A 14228-nucleotide genomic window follows, 5' to 3' on the forward strand; every position below is an offset into this window, starting at 1 on the left:
AGTTTGGTGATAAAACGAGCGATCAGACTATTTATCAGTATGCACGTCTATAAAGAGGTATGTGAAAAATACAGAGAACAAGGGGTGGGGTTTGGTTGGAGATGCAGTACCGAGTGTCATTTTGCCATGCAGTGCCTTTTAAACCCATTTTACTTGGGGGGTGGGGGGAGAAAAATTTAAACAGCACGTGTAAAATAAATTGGACAAATCGCTGAATAAATGGACTGCAAAGGGTTAAACATTGCCATTGCTGTGAGGAGTTCTGAATTCAAAGCTTAGTGAAGCTGCTATTGTGATGTCACCACTACAAGCTGGCTATCAAAATAGTGTAGAATAATTAGGCCTAGCATAATATAAATAATTAGGCAATAACAAAGTTTGACATTTTTGCTTTTTACTCTGCTCTCATCTGAGTGATGGAATGTTTTTTTTTTTTTTTCAGCTTAAACTACTTCAACTTCATACACTACAGAACTGACATCTCTTACAACAATGGGGAGAGCTGATTGGTTGTAACTGTACTGCTGGCATACCTGGTGCACACAAATGTTGCATTTGTCACAGAAGACCATTTCGTTCCCGTCTTCCCCATCAGGTGACTGGCAGACATCGCAAACAACATCTTCGTCGTACTCGATGCCCAGTCCCTCCTCAGACTCTATGGCATGATTCATGTTGTCATAACAACGCCACTCAAATTCTTCCATGACCCTTTCCATAGTGAGTTCATCCACTTGTGGCAAACCTGCAGAATTCAATCCGATACAGCATGTTCTCCTTGGGTATGTTTAATATGCTATCAACATCAATCCACCCTTACTACAAGAGCACAGTACTAAAAAATGAGATCTCATTTACCCTCCTTTAAAGTTCCATTTACTCCGCGACCAGCACTGCTACAACACACTCCTCTTCATAATTGGGTTTTTAAATGTTTCTCAACCAGTAATCTTTCAAGTCTTTTTTATTAATTCACCTCTAAAAACTAGTGCTGAGAGCTTGAAGAGGTTTGATTTCTTATTCAAAACTGAATAATTTAAGTGGTTTCCATTTACTGTTCTCAAGATTGCTGGTTTTCAATCTGTCTGATTCTAATCTTTGTTAAAACAGCCTACAGAAATCTATCCCTTTGCCTTTATCTCACATCTTAATGACTATTAAACCAATGTAATTGACTCTTATTTGTGTGAGTAACCTTTTGTCGTCATCTTGAATCTGATGGTTATCAGTTTTTTTTGTTTGTTTTTTTTTAAACCAGTATTTTGTACATTTTTACTTTTTAAAGTTTGGTTTGCTACAAGCCCTAAACAGACACCCAAAACCACAATTGTTCATATATAGATATTTCCTAAAAATGACCATTAAAAATGATGCAATGCAGTTTTCAGTACAGAAGCATTCATTATCTCATGCCCACCCCCTCCTTTACAGCGCTGGTCCTTTTCAGCAGGCAATTACGTGAGTAGCAGTGACTGAAGTCTCAGCCCCAGCTGGGATCAAAGAAACCAGAGCTGCGGGCAATCCCCTTCATGCTGACTGCTCAGGTTAGCACAGCACAAACACTACAAGTGGTGTTGATTCTTACACAACCCTTTCATTGGAACACATGCCATTCATGACTTCACCATTTTCATTGTATAGAAATGGAAGGGTTATTTTTACTTTAAAGAAAAAAAAAAAAAGAGGTAAGCCAGTGGGGAAGAAAAACAAACATACAACTAAAATACAGGACTGCTGAAGGAGCAGTTTGAGTCAAGATTGGTTTACTTTTGTTGGAAAGGGTGAAGAACTGTGTTATTTTAAATGTTCAGAGAATAAAGGCCATTATAACACACCCCCTAACAACATATCCTAATAGAAATTTAAGTGAAGACCACAGATCTATATACTATAACTCTAGCAGTAACTTACCCATATGTTAAAATATTATTTATTTATTATTTTTAAATGTAAAAGCGCCATACCCATTTCCCTGAATTCCTCATTCACGACCTCCAGCCAGGCTACATCTGTTTCATTCAGGTCGTAGCGACACATGCTGTCTGCCAGGGTACAGATGTCTACGTTCCCTAGTTCTGGTGGCTCAGAACCAGAGGAGCGTATTAACTTTCTCGATCTAGTAAACATTATTGCCTTGTCCTTCTCCGCCACACTTCTAAGGGGGGAAAAAAAACAGAATCAGCAAATGAGTAAATAGTGTATATTCCCAGCAAAAAAGTCAGAGCTTGTAATATGACATTAGCCCTCAATGACCTACATCTACCACACACACACGGAAAAGTGTAAGAGTGACGCACAGACAGGTTCCTACTAATATATCCCCTGGTTCATATACCCTAACTTGTGATAAGGGATTTCCAAAACAAAGCAGTGTTTTGTATTCCCCCCCCCCCCCCCCCCCCCCCCCCCCCCCCCCCCCCCCCCCCACCCCCCCCCCCCCCCCCCCCCCCCACCCCCCCCCCCCCCCCCCCCTTTCCAGAAAAAAACCCATCTCATTTGTCATACGGAGTGATCTGCCAAAATTCAGAGATCTCTGTCGTATAGTATTGTTCTACTTTCTACAGGAAACAGAACTAGATTTAAAAAAAAAAAAAATTGGGTCTGCACGTCGGCTCTTTTTTGGCTTTATACACTACTTGGGATATATTGTAGCCCTCAAACCATAGCTCAATATAAGCTACTTTCATTTATTGTGCGATTATTATAAATAAAATACAGTAATAAAAACAAGCAAATACATTCATATGCTTTACTCTCTGTGATGACACTTATGTAAGAAAACCAAAGAATACACCTGTTTACCAAAAAAACATTAAGAATAACTCAAACTGTACGGTCAATGCAGCTGTAAATTCAAACAAAAATCGCATTTCCTCTCTATGGCAGCCATATTTGGTGAGAGGTGAATTTCATGGCCAGCAACAGCTGGCATGAAGGAAGTGTATAATCCCTCATACATGAAGTCACTACCTCAATTGGATTCAAGGCTTTGAAACTGGCAGCGGAATCTTTGCAAAAAGAATCTTTCAGTAAAGGGTTAATTTTTCTTACACAATACCCAGGCTCGAACTTCACCTAGAGAATCAGACATTACACCTCCGTAAAAGAGTCCGAAGGCAATATCTCAAAGGGTTAGGTCTCTCATCCGGAACCCTTCAGTCACGGGTCCACGTGAAGGGGGGTGTTATATTATATCACAACAGTGAAAATTGTTATTCTGAAGATTACAATAGTAGTGGGTGCGACGGCTGGTTGGTCATCTTATAAAAGCTTCCCAGATGGGGATGTGCAACTATCATGCCATGAGATGTTACTGATCACAATTATGCAGGTGGAGGCTGTCTCCTTCCCAGCAGTGGCCATCAGGACCAAAATGTGCAAGTAACAAACTTACTACAAGCGAAGGATAGAAATAACCCATTTTTGTATTAGTTCCCCTATTTCTAATGCAGCTTTTCCTGTGGTATGATCTGCATGTGAAGTTATTCTGCACTGGTGTTAAATGGATACCATTCCAGGAATTGTTGGAAATTTTGCTTCCTATATCCAAATTCTTTGGTAAAGTGGTCCGAGTACAGTAAATTGGGCAACACATGCCCCACTGCCCCCAGCACCCAAAAACCTACACAGTCAATCTTTTTTTTTTTTTTTTTTTTTTTTTTTTTACTACTATATTTATAACATTGAAAACTAGGCTTCCCTATCTCAGCGTACAGGCTGTCGTAGTCTGCTACGTACCTGAGGACTGGCACTGGAATGGACTTGGGGCTGACTGGCACTTGGACTCCCTTCTCCCACTCCTGCCTCCAGGGGTCTGCCAGGATGTAGTATTCGACTGGGTTCAGCTGGCAGGAATCGTGTACCTTCATAGCAGTGATCAAGTCTGTTCGGAACACCTGTAACAAGAGACAGACAATTGATATATGTACTGTTCAACAGCAGGAGGGAAATCTTGTACATTCACTGAGCATCACAAAGTTGCTAAATTAAATATTTTTTTACAGTTTTTTTTTTTTTTTTTTTTTATCTAGGAGGCACATGGATGTGGATCTTGGTCAATGACTGATACTGTATCAATCAAATTGATTTTGTACAGCACCTTTCATGCCAAGGCACACCAAAGCGCTTCACTTTACAAAACACTGTACAGTGGGTCAAAAGTCACTTAACATATTTTCTTTGGTACACCTGCAACATAAGACAATGTCCACGCTTGTGTTTCAGATGAGCTTCAAAGCATTTCCAAGAATAACGACAAAAAAGCACTGGTAACACTATCTTTTGCTTGACTTTTGGTCAATCTTTGTTATTTAGATGCCAGAAACTTTCATTTGACTATGGCACACTCAAAATTGACTGGATAATGTCTACAATCAAAGAGACTGACAGACATTACTTGTGAAGCCCATGCTTATTTTACATATCCACTGGGAAGAGTTTGATATAAATGTATACTAGCCTACTCCTTTTAGAAAAATATTTGGCCCTTTGAGGTCTCTGTTTTTACTGGCTTTCAAATTGTGTTTAGACATCAAATTTTAAAAGGGGTAATAACTAAGGCTTAAAAAAAAAAAAAAAGGTAGTTCCTATTTTAAGTTTAACAATATATTCAATAATTCCCTTCTTGTTGACCATTCGCTTGTCTACCTGTATTTTCAATTGTGTTACAGGTAAAAGGAACCCCAACCAACAGTAGTTTCCTACTGTACTTGCAGCACAGAATGCAAGCAAACACTCAGGCAGGGAACATTTAACAGGAACACAGGAAGTGAACTTATAGCACGGTGGTGGTAGAAAGACCTTGAGTCAAAGTGAGAAAAAAAAAGATTGGTAAAAAGATTGAAAGCTTGGTTCGAGACGTGTTCCTGTGGGGCTGGCTTGGCGTCTCTTCTCTTCCCAGAGAAGTTGTACAGTACTAGGGAGTTGCATTTACCAGTCAGCCAGACACAGAGGGTCCGACAGCTCTAAAAGCAGTGCAGTATTAGATAGCAACATCAGAATGTCTGACCCACCAATGGGCCTGACAGAATTTGGAATTAAAGATCCAGTATCGTAGTTTACACTTCATGGTGTTGTACATTTTATGAAAATTATATTTAATAGTGTCTAAAAATACAAAAATAAATCTATAAACCATTCAGTTCATTCATCCCAGATGAGACTGCTACATGCGATGGCATGCAGACCATATCCTAGCAACCTGAGCAGTGTGGGGGAACTCCCAAGGGAGAATAACAGGTCTTATTAGGTGCATAATAATATAGGTATAATAATAGGTGCAGCGCGCTACTACCTGACTGGAAAGAATGAACACAAATTCCAGGGCTGCAGCCAAAAAAGTAAACCACCAAGCTCCATGGCAGATTGGAGATGCCCGATGCAGTTCAACCTGCAATGCCCTTCATCACACAGGTCCCCCGAGTACCTCCTCAGCCTGCTGACTCGCTATGTCCCTGCCTGCAAGCTGAGGTCCTGACTCTGGCTTACTTGCTATCCCTAAGCAAACGCTCATCTAGCTTCATGGCTCCGACTCTCTGGAACTCTCTCCCAGCTTTGGTTTGTGATGCTCCGACCGTAACTCACTTTACATCATCTCTCAGAACCCACCTGTTCTCTCTTGCTTTCCATGCTCCTTAAGCCTGATATCTGTTATTAGCTGCTGCTACTATTTCACGTAGTTACTATCATGTATTCTGCACTTTCCACTGTATTGTACTATTTCATGTATTCTGCACTTTCCACTGCATTTACTGTACTATTTCATGTATTATGCTACTATTGTATTATGCACTTTCCACTGTATTCAGTGTACTATTTATTATGCTATAATCATGTATTATGTACTTTCCACTGTATATCATGTATTATGCATTTCTATGTATTTTCTTGTATTTATTGCATCGTGTAAAGTGCTTTGTGATGATGTTCCATTATGAAAGGAGCTATGCAAAATAAAGATTGATCGATTAATGCAGAGAAAGTGTTGGAAGTTATTTCAAGTGTTCGGGGAAGATAGAAAACAGCACAGCAAGGTCCAGTACATTTTACAGGTATTGGTATAACTTATATGGACGTGATACCGACTGTTAAATAAACAAACAAACAAATAAATAAAGTTATACAAAAAGAACAGGTTAATCTCAAACCAACCTCAGATGGTTTTCTATCTTCATGTCTGGACCAGGAGTTTCTCCTCTGTTGAGATTTGGAATGCTGCGACCAGGAGGTAGAATGACCTGTGTGACAGTAGAACACAATTCTTAACTCAGGTGAAGTAGGTGCAAATGCAAAAAAAAAAAATATACACATTCGGGGTAGATAAGGTACAGTACACTTAATCCACAGAGTCAGAGCTGCTGAAAACAGAAGGAAAGCTGGGTGATTCATGCCCTCTCCACACTGCCTTTGAGTTATAAAAAAAAAAAAAAAAAAAAAAGACAAAATATCTTTAAATGGCTGGCATGGTATTTATCACATGCATCATCTTAGCACAGTTAATAAATTGTTTTCCATTGAGACCTTTCCATTTTGTGAGATATAGGCTTTGTGGAATTAACAGATTACAGATGTACAAAAGAAAAAAACCACACACACATGTATTACATTTAAACCACTGGGGCTTCCAGTCAAGAGTTTCTTTTTGTTTTTTTTGTTTTTTTTTTAAAAAAGGCATACAGGTTTCATGTGACAGAATTGTACAAAAGAAAAGATTTGTGAAGGAACCTCAAAACCACACACAATGGAGTTTTTAAACCACCAATTATATTCAGGTTTTTCACAGGCTAAATCAGGGAAGCTGTCAGTGTGATCTATTTGCTGTTTTTCTGGTATCGGGTGTGGATGATGGAATCTACTGAAGATGTGCTTGTTCACTCCGAGTCCGTTTAGCTTATTACGGAATACAGAAAACATGAATTGGAGCAACCTGTGTATTCTGCATACAATATTGATAATAATGGTTATCAATAATCACCTTTTAATCTACATTTCCAAATACATGCACAACACATCACATCGCCTCAAATTCTTACTGGTCTAACGTAATCTGAAGTTTCTAATCCCTGGTGTTCTTGCACACCAACAGCCATTATCAATTATTTCTGTTTATCAAGGTGCTCATGTTCTTCTTTTAAAACAAAGATAAAAATAAATACTAACATCGCTAACAGCACCACATTTATTGTACCTATGAATACTTTGAACAGGTGAACTGTCTATTTTTTTACTGATTAGAATCAAACAAATTGAACAATCTTAAGTGCCGAGACACTCACTGCCATTGTCAGAGTCCTCACTGCTGCTGGAAAGCCTGCTTCGCTTCATGGTTTGCTTCTGGTTACTAACAGGCAATCTACAGGGGAAAAAAAAATTAAGAAGAGAAGATGCTAAAAATGAACAGCATTAGCAACAGTAACATACCGCTGGTCCTCGCTCCTTCAGTACAGTATGATGCAGAGGTGGTACTTGAAACCTACAGCAAAAGTAACAAGCACACAAGTAGCAAACCTGCGCTAGCCTAGAGGCACACAAGAACCTTGCTTAGGTCACAATTTTTACAGCAGAGAGATCTAAAGGTGCTGGAGAGATTTTGTTGAAATGGAGTGGATCCTGAAATAACAAAAACAAGCAATACACAAAATTAACCATCTTAAACATTAGAAACTCATGACTGTCTACTGCAGGTATAAATTAGTACCGTACGTACAGTACAGTTATTTTGTCAGTATCTTTAAATCATGAAAAGATAACACAACATCACAATCCGGTGTTCAGGTCTCTGCCATGTGGGCAGTCCTGCAGGTACCTGAAAACCCACAAAAATCAAACAACACAGGGGCTTAGAACGCAACACCTTTCTTAAATACCATGCTGTGCCACTCAACTATCAGCATCCGTCACCCTCTTATATTTCAACAAAACATCACTGCTAATAGTTCAGGGGTAACAGGAACACCTTACACCAAAATTCAAATAATCCATTGATAGGAAGCAATAGGGGTAACGACAAATAATCCTCATTACAACATTCCTGCTCAGAAAGTATGGCATGTAGTACCGATAACAGGCTTGCTGACGCAAGTGATTATAGAGCTTTTCACCTCATCTTATCCCTGCAGGAAGCAGAAGCTACAAACAGCACCAGCAACACTGCCCACAGCATGAGTGCGGACGATGATTGCTGCATCTCATTCACAGCCTTGTCTCTGCAACACTGCCCACTGCATGAGCACGGAGTCTCATTCACAGCCTTGTCTTTTCAGCACCATGCAACACTGCCCACTGCAGGAGCGTGGACTATGAGCGCTGCATCTCATTCACAGCCTTGTTTCTTCACCCTGACTTCTACGAGATACTTCCATCTTCTCTTCAAGACTCAGTAACAATGGTTCATAAGGCATTCTCAATGCAGGGAATCTCCCTTATACATCTAGAAAACAACAGGGTACTCAAAGAATTTGTTTAAAAGTATTGCACATTAGTCTAGAATAGGAATTACACTGCTACTAATACGTATAAGGGTAATAGATAATCAATGTTTTATACCTTTGTGACACATGGGTATGTGAAAATGTTACCAAACTGTGGTACCATTACAAACTGCTCCTCTACCATTGTGAAACTAGCTGCCCTTGTCTTTCCGTAATTAAAAATAATTTCATTGACACAGGGCTCCAGAGAATAAAAGGCATTACAGAAGAGTCAGTGTGAACACCCGACAGTAAAGTTCATCTCTGATCCACCTACTGTAATGTAACCTCCCAGGGACCCAACCACTTTCAACTTGTGAAGTACTGCTTGAGAAACAGAAACAGCTTCTTTTCACAGTGGGTCTCGAATCAACAACAGAGCATGTATTTGATCACAGCAATACTGCATTAAGCAGCTCTTTTGTTAGAAGGTTAATAATGTATACATAATGACCGGCACAACACATACACTTAAACATTATCACATGTCAATCAGCAATTGACAAAACACTTGATGTAACAATGATTTGATTTCCCATGGCTTATTCTGCATGCCTGAATAAAACTTATTGATTGATTAGTCACTTAATTGGAACCTCACACCTCATGCACAATACTTCTTAAACCCCTTTCACACTGGCGTTCCTACCAGAGTCACAATCCTGCGTAACGTGGCGTACCCGGGTCAAGCAAGATAAAATGCACGATGGGCGCTTGAAGCAGAGGGAGTAACAAACAGCCATGCTGCGTGAAGGTTTCACTTCCATAAGGACCTTAACAGTCATTTCTGTTTATTCAGTTTGTTTATTAAAGACACAACATCAGCCAGATTGCTGCAGGACTGGCATGGAGCAATTAAGAAACATTTGGACTGATGACTCAATCAGAGAAGCTTGGATGGAAGCTGTGTGAAAACGCTTAGCCGACCCGCATGACACCAGGTACGACTTGGGTAGGGTCCGACCCTGGTGAAAGGGCCATTATTTTACTAGCACATGCATGGTTCAGTTCGGTATTTTTTTGCTTCTTGTTTTTGCATAATGTGTTCTCAGTGCATCAATTATAGCACTGATGATAATTACCTGTCCAGTGCAAACTGTTAACTTTTAAGGTTCACCATCAATGATGAGGACAGATTTTAGCTGAAAACAATAGGCAGCTGTTTTGTCAAACACATACATTTAAATCAATTCCTGTCAATCTGGTGTTTTCAGACAAACAATAAGGGTGGTCAAATCAATTCAAATGTGCAGAAGCAGTTCATGTAATACAGTACATAAAATCAATACCACAATTGCAATACCACAAATAGTTAGACCTGTTATTCATGGATCCAGGGAAGCCCTTTGCAATGACACTAATCCTGTTATTTTCTCGATTTTTAATCCAAGTCAAATAAAATACATTCATAGCAAATTATAAATTACGGGTTTTTATAGAACATCCTGACATTACTTCTACTGCAGACAATTCTAGAAACCCTACAGCCTGTGAAATTCATGGGCGAATTAGAACGACACAAGTAACCTGCAATTCAGTCCTAAACCTCCAGATGTCCGTGTAGACTGAAGCTAAACTGATCAAAAGAATAATTAAGTAATCAACCCACTACATTCCGGCTAATTAGAAAGCAACCCCCAATTATTGCCATTCTAGAAATTGCTGTGTTTATAGAAATAGCATACTTCGAGTCTTGCTGTTTTAGAACAAATAGATGCACCAACAAACTCAGAAAGCACTTCAAGTGATTGCACACAGCAATATCCACCTGGTGTGCTGCACACTGATGGGTAGAATTTATTTTGAAAGCCACAACGTTAGAATTCAAACGTATAATAAAGTTGCAGAACTAATAAATACATACAAGTACTGGCATAAATGTTGCACAGCACAGATGGCAGAATAAACAAACAGTGTGTTGTTAAAACTTTCCACGAGTTACTGCAACCAGCTCAAGCTCAGCTGAAGGCAGTAAACGTTTGTAGTTCGGAACCCATCCGGTTAAATTTGCTTTCTGCAAATCAGAAAAGGAGGGATGTCAACTACATGCAAAAGAAAAGTGTTGCAGAATTTCTTTAAAAGAATTTGAGAATGCAGAACTAGTTCCCATTTTAGCAAGAAAGGCTAAAATATATTTGTCAGTTACCAATTAGTGTTTCTTCACGTGGACACATTTTCAAAGCAAAGTCAAATCATGAAAGACCAGTGTAGTGTTAGAAAGTGGTACATCTTCAGAATATGGTACACATACTGAAACTTGACCCGTGTAATGACAAAAATTGGTATGTTGACATTGAAAGTGGTAAGTTGTCAGATTTTTGATAGATGCAATCAATTGCAATCTGATGTGTGTTTTCCTATTCCTATTTCCTATTACCGTATTCCTTCGAATTTAAAACACTTCGAATTTAAGCCGCAGCCCAAATTTACCACCTCCAATTTGAGGAAATAAATAAATTAAAATAAATAAATATGCATTTACAAAGATACCTCAATTACACTGTTGTGTCGTACAAAACTGACACAAAACTGTGGTGTTGTTGATTAAGCAGCTTGTTTATTGTGCTGTGCACCGTAGTACTTGTTAAGATGGCATCTCTGTCATACACTCCCCTCACTCCTTTACAGCACCACCTATCCTGGCAACAGCAAGCACGACAACACTCCACTGCATCAGGCAACATGTAACCCAGCAACCACAACAGCACTGACTGCATTGCAAACACAACACAGTCAGCATTGCACAATACCAACTAGCAGAACATAACATATGGAGATTACTCACACCTGTTTTTCTCCCAATTTTGAACTGTTGTATTGCTTGGCATGTCAAAAAATATGGGGACATGATCAGCATTTTCGATCTGTCTAAGCTGGTATTGTTTGTTAGAAACGCTGGCATTGTAAAAGTTTATCTTTGAATTCCTCAGGAAGATAATGACACTTCTTTGAAAAGGGTATGGATTATTTGAGATCGGATAGTAATGTTTTTGTCCGTCTTTTCTCTGCAGTCAGTCACGCTGCTGTTTGTGTATTCGGGCATGCATCACTACTGTACTAGAATTTAAGACACAGGCTAGTTTTAAGAAGCAAAAATGGTTCAAAAAGTGCATCTTAAATTTGAAGGAATACAGTAATTATACATATTTTTTTCAAACTTAAACTGGAAACAGACAATCAATTTCTCTAAAAATAAAAAACAATTCACAACGAACAAGACAAAATAAGTCCACCACAAAGTTATAGAAGTAAAAAAAAAAAAAAAAAAAAATTACAAGACCCAATGTACTGCATATGATAAATATTTGCATATTATTTTCTTAAATGGTGGAAAAATTATCAATTAAATTTAAAAAGACGTAAAAGACCAAAAACAGCATAACGTACTAGATGTGAATGGACGCTTCCCTGCTTTCTTCGTGGAAGTTGTTTAGGCATGCATGAGCAAGTGCGCAGCGTACCACTTTTTACCACGTACCTGAAAATAACACTACACAGTTAACCAACTGACGAGGCTTACGTGTAATAGCAAAATATAGTGCACAAGAACTGAGAATGGATTTTTTTTGTCTCAAGTAACAAGTATGGGCTTCTTATGAACAAAACCACTACAAACAAAACAAAGAGAAAACAAATAAACACAGTTTACAGATGTTATAGAATCTATCAAATGCCCAAGATTCCAATAAATGGTTATAATAATATCCACACTGGTCAGGGATCAGTGCCAGAAACATGAAATCCATTAAAAAACACAATGTCGATCAAATGTGTGACGGGTGAGATCCAGATAAAGAAAATGTAATTCATTTTTTTACGTAATGATTTGCATAAAAGTGTGCCGCTCAATTACAATCTATAAATAATGTATCTATACTTGTTCTCTGAAAAAACATTGAAAAAGAAGCTCATTTTTTAAAATACTATTCTACGTATTCATAGTGTAAGGGTTAAATAAGGATCAGTAGCATTCTGTTTATTAATCTGCTAATACTTTGTAGTAATAGGATGACCAATTCGAATAGTGAAATTAAGGTAATGGGATGATTATTCATTGATAACGGGGCTTGCAGTGGACCCTATATTGACATCTTGTGGCTGTAGGACTGAATTACAGGTTGAGAGACAAGTGAAATACAAGGCCCTACCTACTACAATAATAAAATACCACCTGGTGGTTAAAAACTAATAAGGCCTGCAGTGTTGAACACTTTTTAGGAATCCGAATATACAAAATCAATTCACCGATTTACCACAAACATATAATGCAATTACGCAGTCATTTCAAATATTAAAAAATGACAAATACCTAGCGGAACAGCACAAAATGTACATCGTTTTATAAAAAAAAAAAAAAAAAAAAAAAAGCACTCTCCAAGAAGTTAATTCTTTATTAATTTTTCGCTCAAAACTTTTTTTTTTTTTTTATTAGAAATAAACACTCCCTCGATCCCTTAAAAATTTAGTGCGAATATGTGAATAAATCAACCGACCGTTTTACAGTAGACTAACAAACTGCCAGTAAAAGCACAACATTGCACCTGCTAGTTACGGAATAGTTTAGCCACCTCCCTCACATTTCAAACTATTCATTACAAAAAAATGCAACCCATGTTTCCGTTGTTCCCATTACTTCACATACATTTATATCCGTCCGTGACCGTAGATTCAAAACGAAACTGCTTCAACAAATAATTTTAAACCAATTACCTTTTTTCCAGATCTGGTCAAATCCATTATTATTTAAACCCTTTATTTAAACGTTCGAAATTACAGATGTTTACTTTAATCATACCTGCCCTTCGGGGTGCAAACTTGCAGCATCTGCTTCTTGCATCCATCATCCGTAATTTTCCAACCCTTACTGTTCACTGAAACATGCAGTCATACTGCAATTACACTCAGCTACACAGGCATGCACGTGTCCATCGCAATATGTTAGGTAATAAGTATGGTTTGTGGACACAGTGAAGATGTAATTAAAACGTAGCTATGTCTACTTGAGAGAGAAAACAACTTTGTCGCTGAACTGCACCATTTCTGTTCAAATATACACCACTTTATTAGCGGTTTGTTCCGCCCTGACATGGATCTTAAAAACATGTGCTGACACACATTCGGCAACACAACAGCGTCATCTCAGACTGTGGAAAACCTGTACACTGCCTGGTCCCATTGAACATTTTCAAGTTCCATGAAAAAGCTCTCAACTTTATATCTAAATTGCTTTCATTACATTCAGAATTTCAAATAAATAAATAAATTCCAGTTTGTCCCTTCAAACATTTTTACTATAAAAGACGGTTTATAAAATAACCCAAATTAAATATAAACCAAAACCAGCGGTATTGTGGAACGACTATCAACAAAACTCCGACCGTCGTTTAAAAATGCTCGAAACTTTTTTCTGACTGAAGAAATTTTACACTCCAGGACCAGTCGCTTGCTGTATATCTCAGAAATTAATCTTTTGGCGCCATATTAATGACGTCTCATTATTTCCACCAGACAGCGACCTTCGGTATTAAAAAAAACTGCTGTAGCCTCCCAAACTCTTACCACAGGGGATAAAACGCAGCGCCGTTTCTGCTAAATCCAATAAAATAATCGAGAAATGTGACAGTACCTACAGTAATGGCTGGCCGTGGAGTTTCTATGTAAGAAATGGTGCTACGTTTATGAGTTCATGCAGCAGCAGATTGTAGCTCTCCTTCACACACAAACACTCTCTGACTGACGTTCACTTGTTATGGAGGAAGG

General features: G+C 38.4%; 1 protein-coding gene across 3 annotated transcripts in view; it reads right to left on the bottom strand.

Annotated features, from left to right (window-relative positions):
* LOC121325305 (protein Jade-1-like) overlaps positions 1-14228 on the bottom strand; it is a 33950-nt gene extending 19722 nt beyond the window's left edge. The window contains exons 1-6 of one of the 3 annotated variants that reach the window (XM_041267751.1): positions 14099-14228; positions 7275-7351; positions 6151-6236; positions 3739-3896; positions 1965-2155; positions 534-745 (exon numbers count right to left, since the gene is read on the bottom strand). In XM_041267751.1, the coding sequence (XP_041123685.1) occupies positions 534-745; positions 1965-2155; positions 3739-3896; positions 6151-6236; positions 7275-7323 (696 nt within the window). In that variant the 5' untranslated portion in view covers positions 7324-7351; positions 14099-14228. Of the gene's footprint in view, positions 1-533; positions 746-1964; positions 2156-3738; positions 3897-6150; positions 6237-7274; positions 7352-13263; positions 14070-14094 lie in introns of those variants that run through there. The other 2 variants (XM_041267746.1, XM_041267742.1) reach the window with 2 other exon arrangements.

This window comes from Polyodon spathula, chromosome 1 (assembly GCF_017654505.1).
Source record: "Polyodon spathula isolate WHYD16114869_AA chromosome 1, ASM1765450v1, whole genome shotgun sequence".
NCBI classification, from domain to species: Eukaryota; Metazoa; Chordata; class Actinopteri; order Acipenseriformes; family Polyodontidae; genus Polyodon; species Polyodon spathula.